This window comes from Elephas maximus, chromosome 12 (genome assembly GCF_024166365.1).
Source record: "Elephas maximus indicus isolate mEleMax1 chromosome 12, mEleMax1 primary haplotype, whole genome shotgun sequence".
Lineage (NCBI taxonomy): Eukaryota > Metazoa > Chordata > Mammalia > Proboscidea > Elephantidae > Elephas > Elephas maximus.
Genome location: NC_064830.1, coordinates 61,473,892 through 61,491,590, shown reverse-complemented (window position 1 = coordinate 61,491,590; position 17,699 = coordinate 61,473,892). Strand labels below are relative to the sequence as shown.

The following is a 17,699-nucleotide window of genomic DNA, read 5'->3' as shown; positions in this document are numbered from 1 at the left end:
ATTGCAAAACATCAGATTGTTTGGTTGAGTGAAAATCCCTTTTTTCCAGAATTGCTTCCTTTGTTCCTGTTTACAAAATGATAAGGCCTCATAATCAAGCTCTTTCAGATTGAATTGCTAAAGGATGTTTTCAGTAGCTTCTGTTCTGATGCCGTTCTGAAATGGTTTGACTTAAGTGTCACACCTTGCAGGAACCCAGGAGTCTACTGCCAGTCTCTTAGCATGTTCTGGAGCCTTTGATGTATCTCTGGAGAAGAAACTAACTGGGTTCTTGAACACCCCCTGCTAATGTGATGTAGAAAACAGAAGTATTACAGCCCGTCCTACAGAATTCCTGGCCAGCAAAAAAATCAGCACTGGATAATGCTTTTCCTGGGCCTGAGCCTGTTGTCAAGGCTTGAGAGTCAGGACATCCCAGTCCATCTGTCCTGCTCCAAGTTATGCCTGTGCAACCAATAAGCCTTTTATGTTACCCTCAGGTAAACAGTGAAGGCTTCTTCGCTGTAGAAGATGGGGACCTGAGGACCCAGCGCGTCCTGCTGAGTGACGTCAGCACTGAGGCAGCCCGTGTGTTCCTGCATTACCTCTACACTGCGGACACTGGCTGGCCCTCCCACCTGGCCCCCAGCCTGAGCTCCCTGGCCCTCAGGTCAGGCTCATCCTCTTATTGACTTCATAGCCCTTGAAATTAACTGACTGGGACTAGCAGGTTGATGAGTCCTTGTGTGACACAGTTAATCACTCAACTACTAGCCGAAAGGTTGGTGGTTCGGACTCACCCAGAGGCATCTCGGAAGACAGGCCTGGCAATCTACTTCTGAAAGGTCACAGCCTTGAAAACCCTATGGAGCAGCTCTACTGTGCACACCTGGGGTTGCCATGAGTTGGAACTGACTTGACGGCAACTAACAACAAGCAGGTTGATAGCACAAACTACAGAAGGGCCAGGGCTGAGGCTAGCAGAAATGAGTCTTTGTCCCATAGGGTCCTATGAATCGGAATTGACCCCACAGCAACGAGTTTGGTTTGGGTTTAATCCCGAGTTTATGACCAGTGATGACCTGGTGAACAGGGCACCTTTCTTGGCCAAAATGGGCCTGGCAGGAGTGCCCAGCGCTGTTGAATAGCACCTCTGCTGAGTCATGGGCTTTTAGCTCCCTGGACATGGTAGAGAGTGGACCTCAGCTCTGTTCCCCCAAACACGTGGCTCCCTGAGCTGGACCCCACGGTCCCTCCACTAAAGCCAGACCATGCAGTCCTTTCCCAACACCGTGGTTCCCTGAGCTGTCTCTTCAGCTTCTGTTCCATGGCCCTTTAGTGATCTTCATATAGCATGGCATCTATTTTCCCCCATTTTTGCTTGCTTAATCCATTCTTTTTATATCCCAAGGGATACTGACAGTACACCCTACACTGATCCTGTCTCAACGTAACAAAGAAAACCCATTCCCAAATGGGATTATAACTGCAGGTATCCAAAAAAAAAAGTTGATTCCAACCCACAGCAACCCTATAGGACAGAGCAGAACTGTTCCATAGGTTCCATTCGAACTGCCGACCTTTTGGTTAGCAGCCTGAGCTCTTAACAGCTGCTCCATAGGGATTAGGATTTACCACACATATTTGGGGGAACACAATTCAATCCATAACACCATAATCCTAAACTCAGCCCAGTTCACCGGTGCAGTTCTGTTTGCAGTGGTGGAGTTTATGAACCCTGCCTGACAGTATCACAGGTTTCTGGTTCTAGAACTCAGTGGCCTGGGGGTGTTGCTGGGCATGAGGGTGGACACTGTCTGTGGGGGCGGCGGGGGAGAGGCCAGGAACAAGTCAAGGCTGTGCCTCCCTGGAGGGGTGTCTGCTCTGGTCCTCAGCCTGCTCCGGGCCCTGAGAGCTGCCTCCACTCAGGGCCATGCTGACACATGTGTCTGTGTTGCAGGTTTGGCATGAGTGAGCTTGTCCACCTATGTGAACAAGCACCTCCTACAGTGGATGTGGAGGGTGGCCTCAGGAAGGAGAAGGAAGACGAGAACTGTGAAAGCAGAGCAGAGAACTTCCAAGAACTCTTGAGGTTGATGTGGGTAGGTGAAGAAGAGGAAGCAGAGGCCCTGTTGAGACCTGAGGACCATGGAGAAGACAGAGAAAAGATGGACGAAGCAGAGATGGAAGAAATCTATGAATTTGCAGCTACTCAGTGGAAGCTACTCCAAGAGGAAAGAGCAGCAGAGAGAGAGGAGGAAGCTGACCAGCTCGGGGAAGACCATACAGCTTCTGGATGTGTCCTAGCAAGCGTCCTGGTCCAAGCACAGTTGGAAGATGCAGGACAAAAGGAATCACCCAAGCAGGGAAGCGACAAGGCCCCAACCAGATGGAAAACTGTGGAGTGGTCAGCTCCCCTGGCCTCCCCAGGCCAGCGTTCCCGTAGCGAGGAGGATGCAGAAACGTGTGAACTGGAGGCCTCAAGGGAAACACTGCACCACTCCAGCACCTCCAGCTCTCCTGGCAAGCACCGGGCAGAAAGGAAAGAAGGTGCCTCTTTGCCCTCGATCAGTGACTATGAACAGCTTTTCCCATCAGCTCAAGGAGAATATGCTGAACCTTCCCAGATAACAAGTGATCCAGAGGAGCAAAAGGGGACCGTTGTGGAGAAAGAGGCAGAGGTGTCCTGTTCCCCCAGGCATCACCAGGCGCAGGCACAGCCCGCCCGGGATGGGGGTCCTTCCTGGTCCCACCTCAGTCCCCACTGCACAGATGGCTCATCCCCATTAACGCCCCCATTGCAGAGTGCAGTTTCCAAGGTGATCTCCCAGAACTCATGGTCCCCAGTTCTACCACCAGAGCAGAGGAGGGACAGTAGCATCCCTGCATTACTTATGGATCCAGGCCACCACGAAGACAGAGGAGGCAGTTACATGTCAGCATGCAAAAGTAAAGGGGGCCTGATCACCACAGAAAAATCCCCGTCCATTGACCTCACCCAGTCAGACCCTGGCCACTTGTGCTCCAGACTTCTGTGCTCTCCATCCAACATGAACAGAGATGTGGGGGTTATTTTATTGGATTCGGATGAAGAGTTGGAGCTAGAACAGACTGGAATGAAATCCGTTTCTAATAGTCCCCCAGAGGAAAGGAAAGTGCTGGAAGTCAGCCCCAGGTCCTCGGAGCTGTTTTCAGTCATCAACATTGATGACACAGATCCGGAATGTTCTCCAAGCCCAGTAGGAAGGGCAGCCGAGCTGCAGTGGGGGGAGGGTGAGCAGTCAGGGCACAGGGTCCCTCAGGGCAGCAGAGGGTGGCTCAGGCTCTTCTGTGACGCAGAAAGCAGCCCCAAAGACAGCACCACGGACACATCGTGGCTGGTGCCCGTCACCCCACTGGCCAGCAGGGGCCGCCCCTGCTCCTCCCAGACCCCAATCTCAGGCCTGCGGTCTAGGACTTCAGTGGATGTAGAGACTCACCTCAGGCCCAGGGCTGTGTCCGAGAACAGGGAAGTAAACGAAAGCACGTTTCCAGTCATCGTGCCTCAATCACCGCCACCATATCTGGTTCCTGCCACCCCAGGAAGCTCTGAGAGTGGCAGGCGAGCCTACACAAGCCCTTCTGGTCAGCGGCCCAGGTACCACCAGCACATCTCTCCTGTGGCTCTTCGTCCGCTGCAGAGACACTCGTCGCCCAAGCCATACGGGCTGAGTCGGGCCACTGTAGGTGAAGTGGTGGAAGTCGAGGACAGTGATGACGAACAGGGAGTAGCTTCCTACCAGGCAAACAGACCCCTGCCTCATGGGGAGCCCTCCATCGCAGATGACGACTACTGTTGGAGTATTGAGCCCCACTCACCAATTCCCATCGACCACTTGAACCTCGAGCGGACTGGCCCCCTGAGCACCAGCAGCCCCAGCAGTAGGGCCAGGGAGGCCCTGGGCAGCGTGGCCTGTGGCTCCTCCAGCCCCCTGGGCACAAGCCCCATCCGAGGGAGCTGCACTGACCAGGGTGGAGCTCACAAGCAGTCCCCTCAGGCCAGCTCCCCAGGGAGCAGCAGGCTGAGCTTGCTGAATTCAGCTCTGTGGGATGACTGGGACAGAGAAGAGAAGTCACTGGAGGGTCCTCCTCTGGCCTGGAGACTACGCCCTGACCAAGCTAGGAAGCCAGGAGGGCCAGAGACACCCAGTGAGTAACAGGAGGGCTGGGGAGGGTGGGGTCTGGGCCTTCAGCACCAGGGGGCGGGTGCGAAGAGATCATCCTGACGTGGAGGCAGCAGTGCTCACAGCCTGCAGACCCCAGCCCTCCTCACAGGGACAGGAAGCAGCTACTGTCACATAAACACTTCTCCAACAAGTCAGTGTTTCCTAAACTTGTCTGACCATGAGGGTCACCTGGGCACCTGCTAAAAATCCCCATCCATGGACCCCATCCCAGAATAGGATCAGAGCATCCCAAGAGAGGCTGAGGCCCTGTGCAGGTGCACCTTAGGGTCAGGCAAGTTTGGTTTCTGAAAAAACTGTAAACATAGACCAAATGACCCAGCCAGTTACTCCTAGGTGTACACCCAAGAGAAGTGAAAATATGTCCAAACAGAAACTTTTACACACACGCTCATAACAGCACTATTCACAATAGCCAAAAGTGGAAACAGCCCAAGCGTCCATCAACAGATAAATGAATAAACAAAATGTAGTTCATCCACACAATGGAATATTACTCGGCCATAGACAGAAATGAAGCTCTGATGCATGCTATGACATGGATGAACCTTGAAGACGTTGTGCTGAGTGAAATAAGCAGACACAAAAGGCCACATGTTGTATGATTCCGTCTATAGGAAATGTCCAGAACAGGAAAATCTACAGAGACAGCAAGCAGCTTGGTGGTTGCCAGGGAGGAATGGGGAGTGGCTGCTAACGGGCAGGGGATTTCTTTCTGGGGGTGAACGTGTCCTGAAACAAGACTGAGGTAGTGGCTGCATAGCACCGTGAACGCGCTCAAGGCCGCTGGAGTGTGCTCTTTAAAGTGCCTCATTGTATACTGTGGGAATTTCACCTCAATTTAAAAAAAAGATCAGGCAAGTGCGGGAAGCCAGCTCTGGCCCTGCTGTCCTTCCTTATCCTCCAGGTGGGGAGATTCCTTGTCCCAGCTCATTTGACACAACCGCCCGTGAGCTGTGGCCCTTCAGCAGAGTAGACACACAGGGATGAGTGAGGAGCGGAGTGAGGTTGCATGAGGATGAACCAAAACCTCAACTAAGAGGATGTTTCATTTCTGGCACCAGGAAAGAAACAAAGGCCCTGAAGTCGGGCCCCCCCAACACTGCTGCTCTGGGCAGGGTGGACCCACGGTGAGCGGGGATTGACACTGAAGCCGGGCCCATGGGCAGAGCATCTGCCTGTGGCCTAGAGTTTCGTTTCCCCCTGAAATCCTAGACTGATCATGCGTCACAGGCCAGTGCCTCTCAAGCCTTGAGTGTCAGATTATCTGTAAGCTTCTTAACACACATGGTGAGGCCCACCCTATAGTTTCTGCTTCGGTGGGTTGGGGTAGATGGGGAATTTGCATTTCAAACCAGTTCCCAGGTAGTGCTGAGAACGGCTGTGGTAGACTTCAGACCAGGGGACCTTAGCCTGAGGGATGAGGTGGGTGGCAGGGTGTGACAAAATGAAATTCTTCAGGAGTCAGAGTCACTGCTTTTATCAGACTGTCATAGGGCTCCATGACCGTAAAAAGGTTAAGGACCAATTCCTAAATCATCCATTTGTCTTAAGATACTGATTTCTTTTTTTGAAAATAATAGCTTTCCTGAGATATAATTCACATTATGTTTTTAAAGTATACCATGCAGTGTCTTTAGAATATTCACAGTGTTGTGCAAACGTTACCACTCTCTAATTCCAGAACATTTGTACCCGTTAAGGAGTCACTCCCCATCTCTTCTTATCCCCCAGCCCCTGGCCACCACTAATCAATTTCTGTCTCTATGGATTTGCCTGTTCTAGAGATTTCAGTCTGGCTTCTTTCACTTAGCAAAATGTTTCCAAGGTTCATTCACTTTGTAGCATGTGTCAGAACTTCATTTCTTTTTATGTCTGAATAATCCTTGGTTGTACAGATAGACCACACTTTGTTCATCCGTTCGTCTGCTGGTGGACATTTGGTTGTATCCGCTTTGGCTATTACGAATAATGCTGCTGTGCTAAAAAATAAGTTTTTATGTGGACATATGTTTTCACCTCTCTTGTGTACATACCTAGGAGTGAAATTGCTGGGCCATATGGTTGTTGTTGTTGTTAGGTGCCATCAAGTCAGTTCCAACTCATAGTGACCCCATGTACAATAGAACGAAACACTACCCAGTCCTGCACCATCCTCATAATCATTGTTATGCTTAAGCCCATTGTTGCAGCCACTGTGTCCCTCTCATTGAGGGTCTTCCCCTTTTTCACTAACCTTCTACTTTACCAAGCATGATATCCTTCTCCAGGGACTGGTCTCTCTTGATAACGTGTCCAAAGAATGTGAGACATAATCTTGCCATCCTTTCTTCTAAGGAGCATTCTGGTTGTACTTTTTCCAACACAGATTTGTTCATTATTTTGGCAGTCCGTGGTATATTCAGTATTCTTTTCCAGCACCACAATTCAAAGGCGTCAATTCTTCGATCGTCCTTAATCATCGTCCAGCTTTCACATATATGTGATGCAATGGAAAACACCATGGCTTGGGTCAGATGCACCTTAGACTTCAAGGTGACATCTTTGCTTTTCAACACTTTGAAGAGGTCTTTTGCAGTAGATTTGCCCAGTGTAATGCGTCTTTGATTTCTTGACTGCTGCTTCCATGGGTGTTGATTGTGGATCCAAGTAAAATGAAAATCCTTGACAACTTCAATCTTTTCTCTGTTTATCACGATGTTACTTATTGGTCCAGCTGTGAGGATTTTTGTTTTCTGTATGTTAAAGTGTAAAACATACGAAAGGCTGTTGTCTTTGATTTTCATCAGTAAGTGCTTCAAGTCCTTTTCACTTCCAGCAAACAAGGTTGTGTCATCTCCATATCGCAGGTTGCTAATGAATCTTCCTCCAATCCTGATGCCTCATTCTCCTTCATATAGTCCAGCTTCTCAGGTTATTCGCTCAGCATACAGATTGAATAAGTATGGTGAAAGGATGCAACCCTGATGCACACCTTTCCTGACTTTAAGCCACGCAGTATCCACTTGTTGTGTTCGAACAACTGTCTCTTGATCTATGTACAGGTTCCTCATGAGGACAGTTAAGTTCTGAAATTCCCATTCTTCGCAGTGTTCTCCATAATTTGGTATCATCCAAACAGTCGAATCCCTTTGCAAAGTCAAGAAAACACAGGTAAACATTTTTCTGTTATTCTCTGCTTTCAGCCAGGATCCATCTGACATCAGCAATGATATCCCTGGTTCCACATCCTCTTCTGAATCGGGCTTGAATTTCTGCAAAATTTTACTTCAGCAAAATTTTACTTGTGTGTGATATTAATAATATTGTTCAGTAATTTTCACATTTGGTTGGATCACTTTTCTTGGGAATAGGCATAAATATGGATCACTTCCAGTCGGTTGGCCAAGTAGCTGTCTTCCAAATTTCTTGGCATAGACGAGTGAGCACTTCCAGAGCTGCATCTGTTTGTTGAAACATCTCAGTTGACATTCTGTCAATTCTTGGAGCCTTGTTTTTCACCAATGCCTTCAGAGGAGCTTGGACTTCCTCCTTCAGTACCATCGGTTCCTGATCATATGCCACCTCTTGAAATGGTTGAACATCGACTAATTCTTTTTGGTATAATGACTCTGTGTATTCCTTCCATCTTCTTTTGATGCTTCCTGTGTCTTTCAGTATTTTCCCCGTAGAATCCTTTGCTATTGCAACTTGAGGCTTGAGTTTTTTCTTCAGTTCTTTCAGCTTGAGAAATGCCGAGCGTGTTCTTCCCTTTTGGTTTTCTATCTCCAGCTCTTTGCACATGTCATTGTAATACTTTACTTTGTCTTCTCGAGCCACCCTTTGCAGTCTTCTGTTCAGCTCTTTTACTTCATCATTTCTTCATTTTGCTTTAGCTGCTCAACATTTGAAAGCAAGTTTCAGAGTCTCCTCTGACATCCATCTTGGTCTTTTCTTTCTTCCCTGTCTTTTCAATGACCTCTTGCATTCTTCATGTATGATGTCCTTGATGTCATTCCACAACTTGTCTGGTCTTCGGTCACTAGTGTTCAATGCGTCAAATCTGTTCTTGAGGTGGTCTTCTGAATTCAGGTGGGATATACTCAAGGTCATATTTTGGCTCTCGTGGACTTGCTCTGATTTTCTTAAGTTTCAGTTTGAATTTGCATATAAGTGGTTGATGGTCTGTTCTGCAGTCGGCCCCTGGCCTTGTTCTGACTGATGATATTGAGCTTTTCCATCGTCTCTTTCCACAGATGTAGTCAATCTGATTCCTGTGTGTTCCATCTGGTGAGGTCCATGTGTATACCAAAAAACGCATTGCTGTTGAGTTGATTTCGACTCATAGCGACCCTATAGTGTATAACCAAAAAAACCAAACCCAGTGCCGTCGAGTTGATTCCAATTCATAGTGACCCCATAGGACAGAGTAGAACTGCCCCATAGAGTTTCCAATGAGCGCCTGGCGGATTCGAACTGCCGACCCTCTGGTTAGCAGCCGTAGCGCTTAATCACTACGCCACCAGGGTTTCCCCTATAGTGTATCACCATTTATGCTGGTGAAAGAAGGTATTTGTAATGAAGAAGTCGTTGGTCTTACAAAATTCTATCATTTGATCTCTGGCATTGTTTCTGTCACCAAAGCCATATTTTCCAAGTACCGATCCTTCTTCTTTGTTTCAAACTTTCACACTCCAATCACCAGTAATTATCAATGCATCCTGATTGCATGTTCAATCAATTTCAGATTGCAGCAGCTAATAAAAATCTTCAATTTCTTCATCTTTGGCCTTAGTGGTTGGTGCATAAATTTGAATAATAGTCATACTAACTGGTCTTCCTTGTAGGCGTATGGATAGTATCCTATCACTGACAGAGTTGTACTTCAGGATAGATCTTGAAATGTTCTTTTTGACAATGAATGCAACATCACTCGTCTTCAAGTTGTCACTCCTGGCATAGTAGGCTATATGATTGTCTGATTCAAAATGCCCAATACCGGTTCATTTTAGCTCACTAATGCATAGGATATTGATGTTTATGTATTTCATTTCATTTTTGGCAATTTCTAATTTTCCTAGATTCATACTTCTGCATTCCAGGTTCTGATTATTAATGGATGTTTGCCACTGTTTCTTCTCATTTTGAGTCGTGCCACATCAGCAAATGAAGGTCCTGAAAGCTTGACTCCATCCATGTCAATAAGGTCGACTTTACTTTGAGGAGGCAGCTCTTCCCCAGTCGTCTTTTGAGTGCCGCCCAACCTGGGGGGCTCATCTTCTGGCACTATATCAGACAATGTTCTGCTGCTATTCATAAGGTTTTCACTGGCTAATGCTTTTCAGAATTAGACCACCGGGTCCCTTCCTAGTCTGTCTTAGTCTGGAAGTTCAGCTGAAACCTGTCCTCCATGAATGACCCGGCTGTTATCTGCATACCGGTGGCAGAGCTCGCAGCATCACAGCAACATGCAAGCCTCCACAGTATGACAAACTGACAGACACATGGGGGGTGCCATATGGCAGGTCTGTGTTTAACTTTGTGAGGAACTGCCAAACATTCGCACCATTTTTTCCACAGCAGCTGCGCCATTTGACATTCCCACTAGCAATGGAAGAGGATTCCAGTTTCTCCACATCCTCACCAGCACTTGTAATTTTCCTTTTTTTTTTTGATAATAGCCATCCTAACGGATGTGAGAGGAGCCCTGTTGGCACAGTGGTTAAGCGCTCAGCTGCTAACTGAAAGGTTATTGGTTTGAACCTACCATGGGCTCCATGGGAGAAAAGACCTGGTGATCTGCTCCCATAAAGATTTACAGCCTAGGAAACCCTATGGGGCAGTTCTTTTAGGAGCCCTGGTGGCACAATGGTTAAAGCATTCAGCTGCTAACCAGAATGTCAGTGGTTCAAACCCACCAGTAGCTCTGAGAGAGAAAGACCTGGCATCTGCTTCCATAAAGATTACAGCCTTGGAAACCCTATCAGGCAGTTGTACTATGTAATATAGGGTTGCTATGAGTTGGAATCAATGGCTAACGGGTTTAGTTCTGTCTTAGTGGGTATGAAGTGGTATCTCATTGTAGTTTTGATTTGTTTTTCCTTGATGGCTAGCAATGTTGAGCATCTTTTCATGTGCACATTGGCCATTTGTATATCTTTGGAGAACTGTCTATTCAGGTCTTTCGCCCCTTTTTTAACTGGTTTTTTTTCATTGCTGAATTGTAAAATGCTGACTGCTCAGTCTGCTTTGAAAATGTCAGTGTTGCCCACTGTCTCAAGTTGTCACTGTATCCTGGGCTGAAGGGCACCAGGAGCACCATTTACACATCATCCGTGTGCACATGGCTGTGGCCCTCATCATGTGCCATATACTTCCCAATGATTCCCAAGTCAAACAGTGAGGGGGTGGAAATTGCTGCTTTCATTGAGCAAAATGGCGGTCAGTGGTCTTCAAGTGCAGGATCTCTCTTGGTGACCCAGGCAGGTGTCACAAGTGGAAACACCAGGTCTCTCATGCTGAACCATGTGTTTCTTTTGTTCTACCCAGAAGGTGCTCATCAGAAGAAGAACCTGCCCCCAAAAGTACCCATAACCCCAATGCCAAGGTACTCCGTTATGGAGACACCGGTACTGAAGAAAGAGCTGGATAGGTCAGTGTGGTTCTTGAAAGCCTGCTCATAGTGGGTACTTACCTCCTGTGCCTAACCAGGCTCATCGAGGCACGGAGCTGGGAGCGGAAGAGTCTCACCACCTGGGCCTTTCAGGGTCAGGCCCAGCCTGCTTTTCCTGGTGGACATGACTGTCCTGAACTTTTGAGGAAGGCTTTCCAGCCTGCTCAGGTGGTGGAGGCTGCTTGGAGGGAGGCGGTGTGCGTGGCTCTTGGGGGAGCGGGAGGAGCTGCATGGGCTTCCACGCCGACTCTACATATTTGTCCCCAATGTATGTAAGCCTGAGAAGGTAATAAGTGAGACTCCTCCAGGTTATTCCACAGGTAACATGCCTTCTCACTTCATGGTTATGGAGAGGGATCCTAGCCATAACAAGCTGTATAAGGAGACCTGACTTTTAAAAACAACATCAAAACTATCACATCCAAAGGAATGCTGGTCGTCAATTTGGGACTATGGGAAGCCATGTTTGCCCATTCCAGGGCTACCGCCATTGCTCAGAACGCTATGGTAATGTCCCTTTTGGAATATTCTTCAGAGTAAGCTCAGTTGGCACGTAGGAGAGCCCTAGCCTTTGAATGCTCGTAAAAACCAGACCTGTAACACCAAGCACCAAGTCATTAATTGGATTAGTTGATGATCATTTGCTCTTTGCTGAAATGTGGAAACAGCACAGAGTGTGCACAGAAGCGAGTGGTTGAGCACTGATGTTCACCTTCTTCCCGACTTAGGTTTGGAGTCCGCCCTCTGCCCAAACGCCAGATGGTTCTGAAGCTGAAAGAGATATTCCAGTACACTCACCAGACCCTGGAATCTGACTCTGAGGACGAGATCCCATCCTCGCAGGTGCCCCTGCATGTGCCTTACAGCCTGGCCTATGTCACTGAGGCCTCTAAGACTTCAGGGGCAGGAGGCCATTCCCCACCGGAGGCTACCGCCAGCCCCATTCCGAAAAGGCCCATGGGACCTACTGAGATCAAGACCCCCCGATGTAGAAAAAAGCAGCCTGGGGAAAGCCCCCCAGCCCTGCACATACCACTAGCTGAGGAGGAGCCCCTAGGTTCTGATGGTGACGCCCAACTGCCAGCTTCCCAGGAGCCCATGGCCACCTCTATGGATAGCAGTGATGGGTCCTTTGGCTCACAGAGGTAACCGGATGGGAGGGTTGGGGTCAGGAGCCTCGAGGCCGCGCTGATCAGTGAGGTAGAGAACTGGACTAAGGGAGGCCAATGGCTGGTGTTCAGAAATGCCAACTGCCTTCTGGGTTTGAAACCACAGGAGATGCAGGCAGGTGGTTCCCCCTGGCCTCTCAAGCAGGTGTTTGGACCCCTAGCCCCTCTGCCTGAAACAAACTTGGCACACCCCCTTGTGTGGGGCCTGCCTAGCTCACCTTCATGGTTTCAGCTGGGTGCCCATGAGACGAGCTCATTGGAGTAACTGACTTTGAAGGTGTGGGTGGAACTCTGCCCAGCTGGCCCAGCTAGACTACCCGGGAAATACAGCCAACTCCATGGGCAGCACTTCAGGAGCTTCTGGCTGCCCTGGAGGTCCCTGCCACACTCCAGGCTCCACAGGGGACACAGGGACACACTACTGGCCTCAAGAGGCTCCTGATCCCCCGGGGCAAGGGGAGGGAGCAGGCAAGACAAGGTTTCACAAACTGCTGTTGTCTGGTTCTTTTTAGCTCTTCCTCCCATGAGTTTGGAGCAGCCTTTGAGTCTGAAGGTGACGATGAGGGCCAGGAGGAGGTCACCGCCTCGCAGGTGGCCGTCCAGGCAGCAGACATAGAGGAGGCCGTGTGGCGCTATATCCACTCCCAGCCTGCCCTGTACCGGAAGGTCCTGCTGTACCAGCCCTTGGAGCTGGTGGAACTGCAGGCAGAACTGAGGCAGAATGGCATCCGCATGGCCGCAGGGAAGCTGCTGGACTTCCTGGATGCCCAGTGCATCACCTTCACCACCGCTGCCACCAGGAAGGGGCAACTCAAAAGGAAGAGACGGCGGCCTGTGGGCAAGAAGAAGCAGGGGCAGGATTGACAGGGGTTGTCTCCTGCTCACCCCATACTCTGCAGCCTCTAGGGTCTGTGGCTGCCTGCTGGGCACCCAGGAGCCCTGCATGAGTCAGACCTCCACGGGACCACGCCAGCTCTGTGACAGTGACAACAGCCCCTCCCCTGGACTCCGCTCCCTGATGTGGCATTCTGAGCATGTTGCCCACTGGCGCCTCCCTCTGTTGGTGCCCACAGCCTGCTTTCCTTTAACCAGCAGCCTCTGTGTGTCTCAGAAGAGGGGGCCAAGGCTGCTGCATCTGCCACTTTCTGTGCCCCACAGCCCTGCCTGCTTTGCTTGTCCACGTCCTGAGAGTGACATCCAGGCCCATCCTTCCACACCACATGGGCCTGGCTGTCTGCCTTCTCAGCTCTCTGACCATAATCCCAGCTACCAACAGCAGCGCAGCCACCAGGGCTCCCCTGCTGCCCACCCCAGACGTGGTGCAGCCAGCCTGGCTGTCCTGCCCAGGTACTGTTGTGTCCCCAGCGGTCTCCACGCCAGACCGTGCAGAAGGGCCCCACACGGCTGGAGTCCCTGGAAGAGCATGGTCTTTGCTGTTTCTGTTGTTAGACTGTCCTGCTTGGGCTTAGCGCTGAGCACAGGTGCTGGGCAGAACCAAAAACAGCTTGGCTTGTTCTACCCTCATGATGTTGTTCTTGTTGTAAATGCAGTGTGGTCAGTTTTATATGAAGTGCAATAAAAAGGCTTTATAAAAATCATCCAGATGTTCCCCTGCTCCAGAAGAGTAACAAAACAGGCCTTGCCTCTAGAACCCCATAAGCCCCCCCAGCCCCCATGCTGACATCTGCACAAGGCGTTGCCCTGTGCCACTCATTTCTCAGGGTGACGTGGCCCTGCGGGCCCCATGTTTCCTTCTGGCTCTTAGATAACTGGCACGTGCCCATTGCCTCCTTTACCCTCCGTCCACGCAGCTGTCCATCCACGCGGCCATCTGTATATACACCCACATGGAACAAGGCCTCCTGGGCCGAGCTCATTCTCACTTCTCAGTGTTGCCCACAGACAGTGGCATTGGCTCTGCCGGGGCTTGTCACAAATGCAGATTCAGACTCTCTGAGTCAGAATTGTCACAAATGCAGACTGAGACCCACTGAGTCAGAATCTGCATTTTGACAGGATCGCAGGTGAGTGAAGTTTGCGAAGTGCCGGCATGGCCTGTGTGCTGGTCTGGGGGTTGTGGAGAGAGGCTGAAAGGAAGCCCTGCTCTGGGGGGGGTGTCCAGTCAAGTGGAAGAGACACCATAGCGTGGACCACACAGGTGTGAGGATCAGCAGTGAGGCGGCTGGAAGGGCAGAATCAGGAGCAGCTTCCTGAAAAAGGGGCTTGTGGACAGGAGTGACTCTGACTCATGGCAACTCCATGTGTGTCAGAGTAGAATTGCACTCCATAGGGTTTTCAGTGGCTGATTTTTTTGGAAGGAAATTGCCAGGCCTTTCTTCCTGAGTGCTTCTGGGTGAACTTGAATGGCCAACCCTTCAGTTAGCAGTTGAGTGTGTTAACCATTTGCACCACCCAGGGACTGACTCCCCAGCAGGAGTTAGGAAGGTGGAACGGGATTTCTTAAATTTGGGCTGTGTGCAAGGTGGAGAGACCCCAGCCCAGCGGTGAGTGTCCACTGCTCGGGGGCAGTGATGAGAGGGAAAGGCGCTGTTTGTGTCAAACAAGACAGCACCTAGCACGTTTGAAACACAAGTTTCTTATGTGAGGGGAGGAGCTGTTCAGGGAAGTGAGGTGGAACTAGGAGGCAGAGCCAGGCCTTCTCTGGCTTCCCCTGGCTCAGGGCAGAAACCCCCAGACTCACCTTGAAGCTTCCGTGGCCTCACTTCCAGGAGAGGGTCGGGAATCCACAGGGTGGGGGGATGCTCCAGGCTGATAAAGAACTGCTGGGGTGGGAGTCTGGGGAAGATGACATAGAGCTGAAAAGCTGGACGCCAAATTTAGGTCAGAGATCTGTGAGAGGGTGGAAAGGTGGCTGCTGGGCCCTGGGCACCAGGCCGTACCCTGAACCTGCATGCAGGGAGGCAGCCCCTTTTCCTAAAACACCCCGCAAGGGGAAGGGGCTAAGGAGGAAACACTCCAGTAAAGAAATTGCCACACTCAGAGAACTGGGGGTTTCCAGGAAAGAACCTGACCAGAGGAAACAAGGCTAGGTCCAGCTAATTGGTCAAAAAAGAAAAGGGTGGTTATAAGCACCAGCTACAGGGGTGGGAGGAGCCCGGAAGCCACGGCCCATCACAGACAAGCGGGGAGGGTGGCAGGGAGGCTTCCCTTCCAAAGCCCACGCCCTGCCTGGGATGGGGATGACATCAGAGAGGAGCGCATGCTGGACTAGTTACAGCTGCATCAGCAAGAGCCATGTGGTGTCTGCGCTTTGCTGTCACTCGATCTCCCAGCCTGTCCCACTTCCTGTGGGCCCAGGGCACAGCCTGACTACCGTCACTCAAGGCAATGAGAGCAGAGACCCAGCCCACCTGGGCAGGGAGCAGCACTGCAGGCCCAGGCAAGCTGCAGAGGCCTGTTCCATTCTTGAAGACTCACCCTGAGGCAGGAAGGCTCAGTGGTCCTTGGGCTAGGAAAGGCTGGGCCACTGCCTGTCCCCAACCCTGGATCTGGGTGTCTTGGGACACACACCCTCAAACACACACAAACAAAACCTGGGAGACCCCCCAACACACACACACACAACACTCCAGCAAAGCCTGGGACCCCCCAACACACAGAAACCCCCAGCAAAGCCTGGGAGACCACCACCCCCCAACACACTCCAGTAGAGCCCAGGAGATCCTTCCCCGCCCACACACACAACCCGCCAGCAGAGCCTAGGAGCGAGCAGAACAGGGCCACTGACCCAGCCCTGTCTGGGCTGTTGAACATTTCTGGTTGGGAGGTTGAGGGATGCTGAATCCGGGGTGTCCCGAGACCCCCGTGGAGGGGCTGTTTCCTCTTGTGCTCAGGATCCCATCCACTGTGAGCCATGGCGGTGGGGCAGAGCGGGCCTCAGTGGCCTCTTTCGTTGACAGACGCCCACAGGCCCTGTGGTTTCCAGTATCCTGTGAGCGGTGTGGTCCCAGCCACCAAGGCTGCAGCCTTGGGTCTGTGTTCTGCCTGCTGGGAGCCTTGCGGGCAGCCACCGCTGTCCTCCCAGCACTTGGCATGCTCCTGGGGGCTCAGAAAGCAGTGCCAGGAGGCAGGGAGGATGGTGTGGTTGTGTGGAGCCTGTGCCTTGGCCTGCCACCCCCACTGTACACGGCCTCACACACCCCCTCCACCTTCTCACACATGTACTCTCTGAACTGCTCTCCTGCTCTACAACCATCTGTGGCTCCCCCTTGCCGGCTGAAGAAAATACAGGCCCACAGCCTCCATCACCTGCACTTGTCGCCTGCCCGCCTCACAGATCCTGGGCCCCATATTGACTGGTCTGCTCCCTGTCACCTGCAGATGCCGTCCTTATCCTCTGTTGCAGCTTTTCTTGCATTGTCCACTCTGACCCTATCTCCATCACCCCTTCTCCGTCGCTCAGACCTTCTGCTGAGGTCCATCTTCAAGGGCCCAGAACGGCCACTTTGTACCCTTCTTCTCAGGGGACAGCAGCCTGCTTGGGGGCCCCTTAGCTCACAGAAGACTGACTGGAACTTGGCCAGGTCAGAGGTGCCTGGTGGGCGACAGGGAGAGGAAGGCGAGAGAGGAGGGAAGTAAGTAAGGGGCAGTGGCTGTCGAAGCGTGTGCACCTGAAAGTCAGAGGACGAAGCTCCTGTGGTCCTGCCTTGCTAAGGTCACTTTGGGCATGTCATGCTATGACCCTGCGGCTCACTTGGATCCCAGCTGCCCACCTAAAAGAAAACCATCTCCTGATAACAACCACTGTCTATTTTGGCAGGGGGGGGGGCAGCTGTTGACAGCGTTGGAGCTGCTTTCTGTCCCTGAGCCTCACCCACTAGCCTTTCTCCTCAGCGGCCAGTCTCCGCGGGTCCTAGAACCATGACCCCAGAGTCCTCCCTGTCCCCTGACTGGTGGCAGCCCCAGCTCACTGATTTGTTGCAAGGCTGTTGGCTTTTGAAATCAGACAGGAAGGAAGGTGGAGGTGGCCCTGCACAGGAAGAGATGCACACCAAGCTGCAGCAGCCGCTGGTGGCCATGGGGACGAAAGCCGGGGCTACATCACCTGTGGGCCCACAGGGTCAGCATGGTGTTGCTGATCTCTCAGACCAGGCTGTACACTGGCACTGAACAGACCAGAGGACGGGCTTGCTGGCCTGCAGAGACCGGGCATCCCTACCACCGCCCACCATCTCCTGAGGAGTGGGGCTGAGCCAAGAGTTCAGGATACGGCCCCGCCAGGCCCCTACCCTGGACATCCCTAGAGCAGCCTCGAGGCCCTGAAGGTAAGTCAAGTCCATCCAGGCTGCCTCCATGCGAGGTGAGGGAGAAAGAGGGCATGGCCATCTGGAAGAACAGTGACTGTTAAGGCCCAAGCCATGCTGTGGGGGAACAGCAGAAGGGTCAGGCAGCTGTGGAGACTCCACCAGGTACCCCCGGTGCTGGAAGCCGCTAGGCAGCATGAGCTCCTGGCATGGAATAAACAAACAGGTGCCCAAGGACAGCCCAGGGACAGGTACGCTGAACCCTGGCCCAGCAGAGAAACGCCATTCCCCCAGGCCGGTAATGTAACCAGAGGAGCAGTCCAGCCCAGTGGTTAGGCTCTGGCTCAGCAGACAGGGCTCTGTCCCTACACCACCCTTCCTTGGGGGTCTCGGAGCAGGTGGCCTGACCTCT

The 17,699-nt window shown here is 51.6% G+C and overlaps 2 protein-coding genes across 9 annotated transcripts in view; both read left to right on the top strand.

The window, feature by feature from the left end:
• The window catches only part of SLX4 (SLX4 structure-specific endonuclease subunit), a gene marked incomplete at its 5' end in the record, with an annotated part of 28,830 nt that extends 15,228 nt beyond the window's left edge, over positions 1–13,602 (top strand). Inside the window, 5 exons of the mRNA XM_049905018.1 lie at positions 480–649; positions 1,940–4,167; positions 10,731–10,833; positions 11,583–11,999; positions 12,536–13,602. Of these exons, the coding sequence (XP_049760975.1) occupies positions 480–649; positions 1,940–4,167; positions 10,731–10,833; positions 11,583–11,999; positions 12,536–12,887 (3,270 nt within the window). The remainder of the gene's footprint in view (positions 1–479; positions 650–1,939; positions 4,168–10,730; positions 10,834–11,582; positions 12,000–12,535) is intronic.
• A 3,416-nt stretch (positions 13,603–17,018) lies between these two features.
• Positions 17,019–17,699, top strand: part of NLRC3 (NLR family CARD domain containing 3) — a 40,465-nt gene continuing 39,784 nt past the window's right edge. For all 8 annotated transcript variants that reach the window (XR_007519594.1, XM_049903494.1, XM_049903490.1 and 5 more), the window contains exon 1: positions 17,019–17,308. The gene's annotated coding sequence lies outside the window, so the exon portion shown is untranslated. The remainder of the gene's footprint in view (positions 17,309–17,699) is intronic.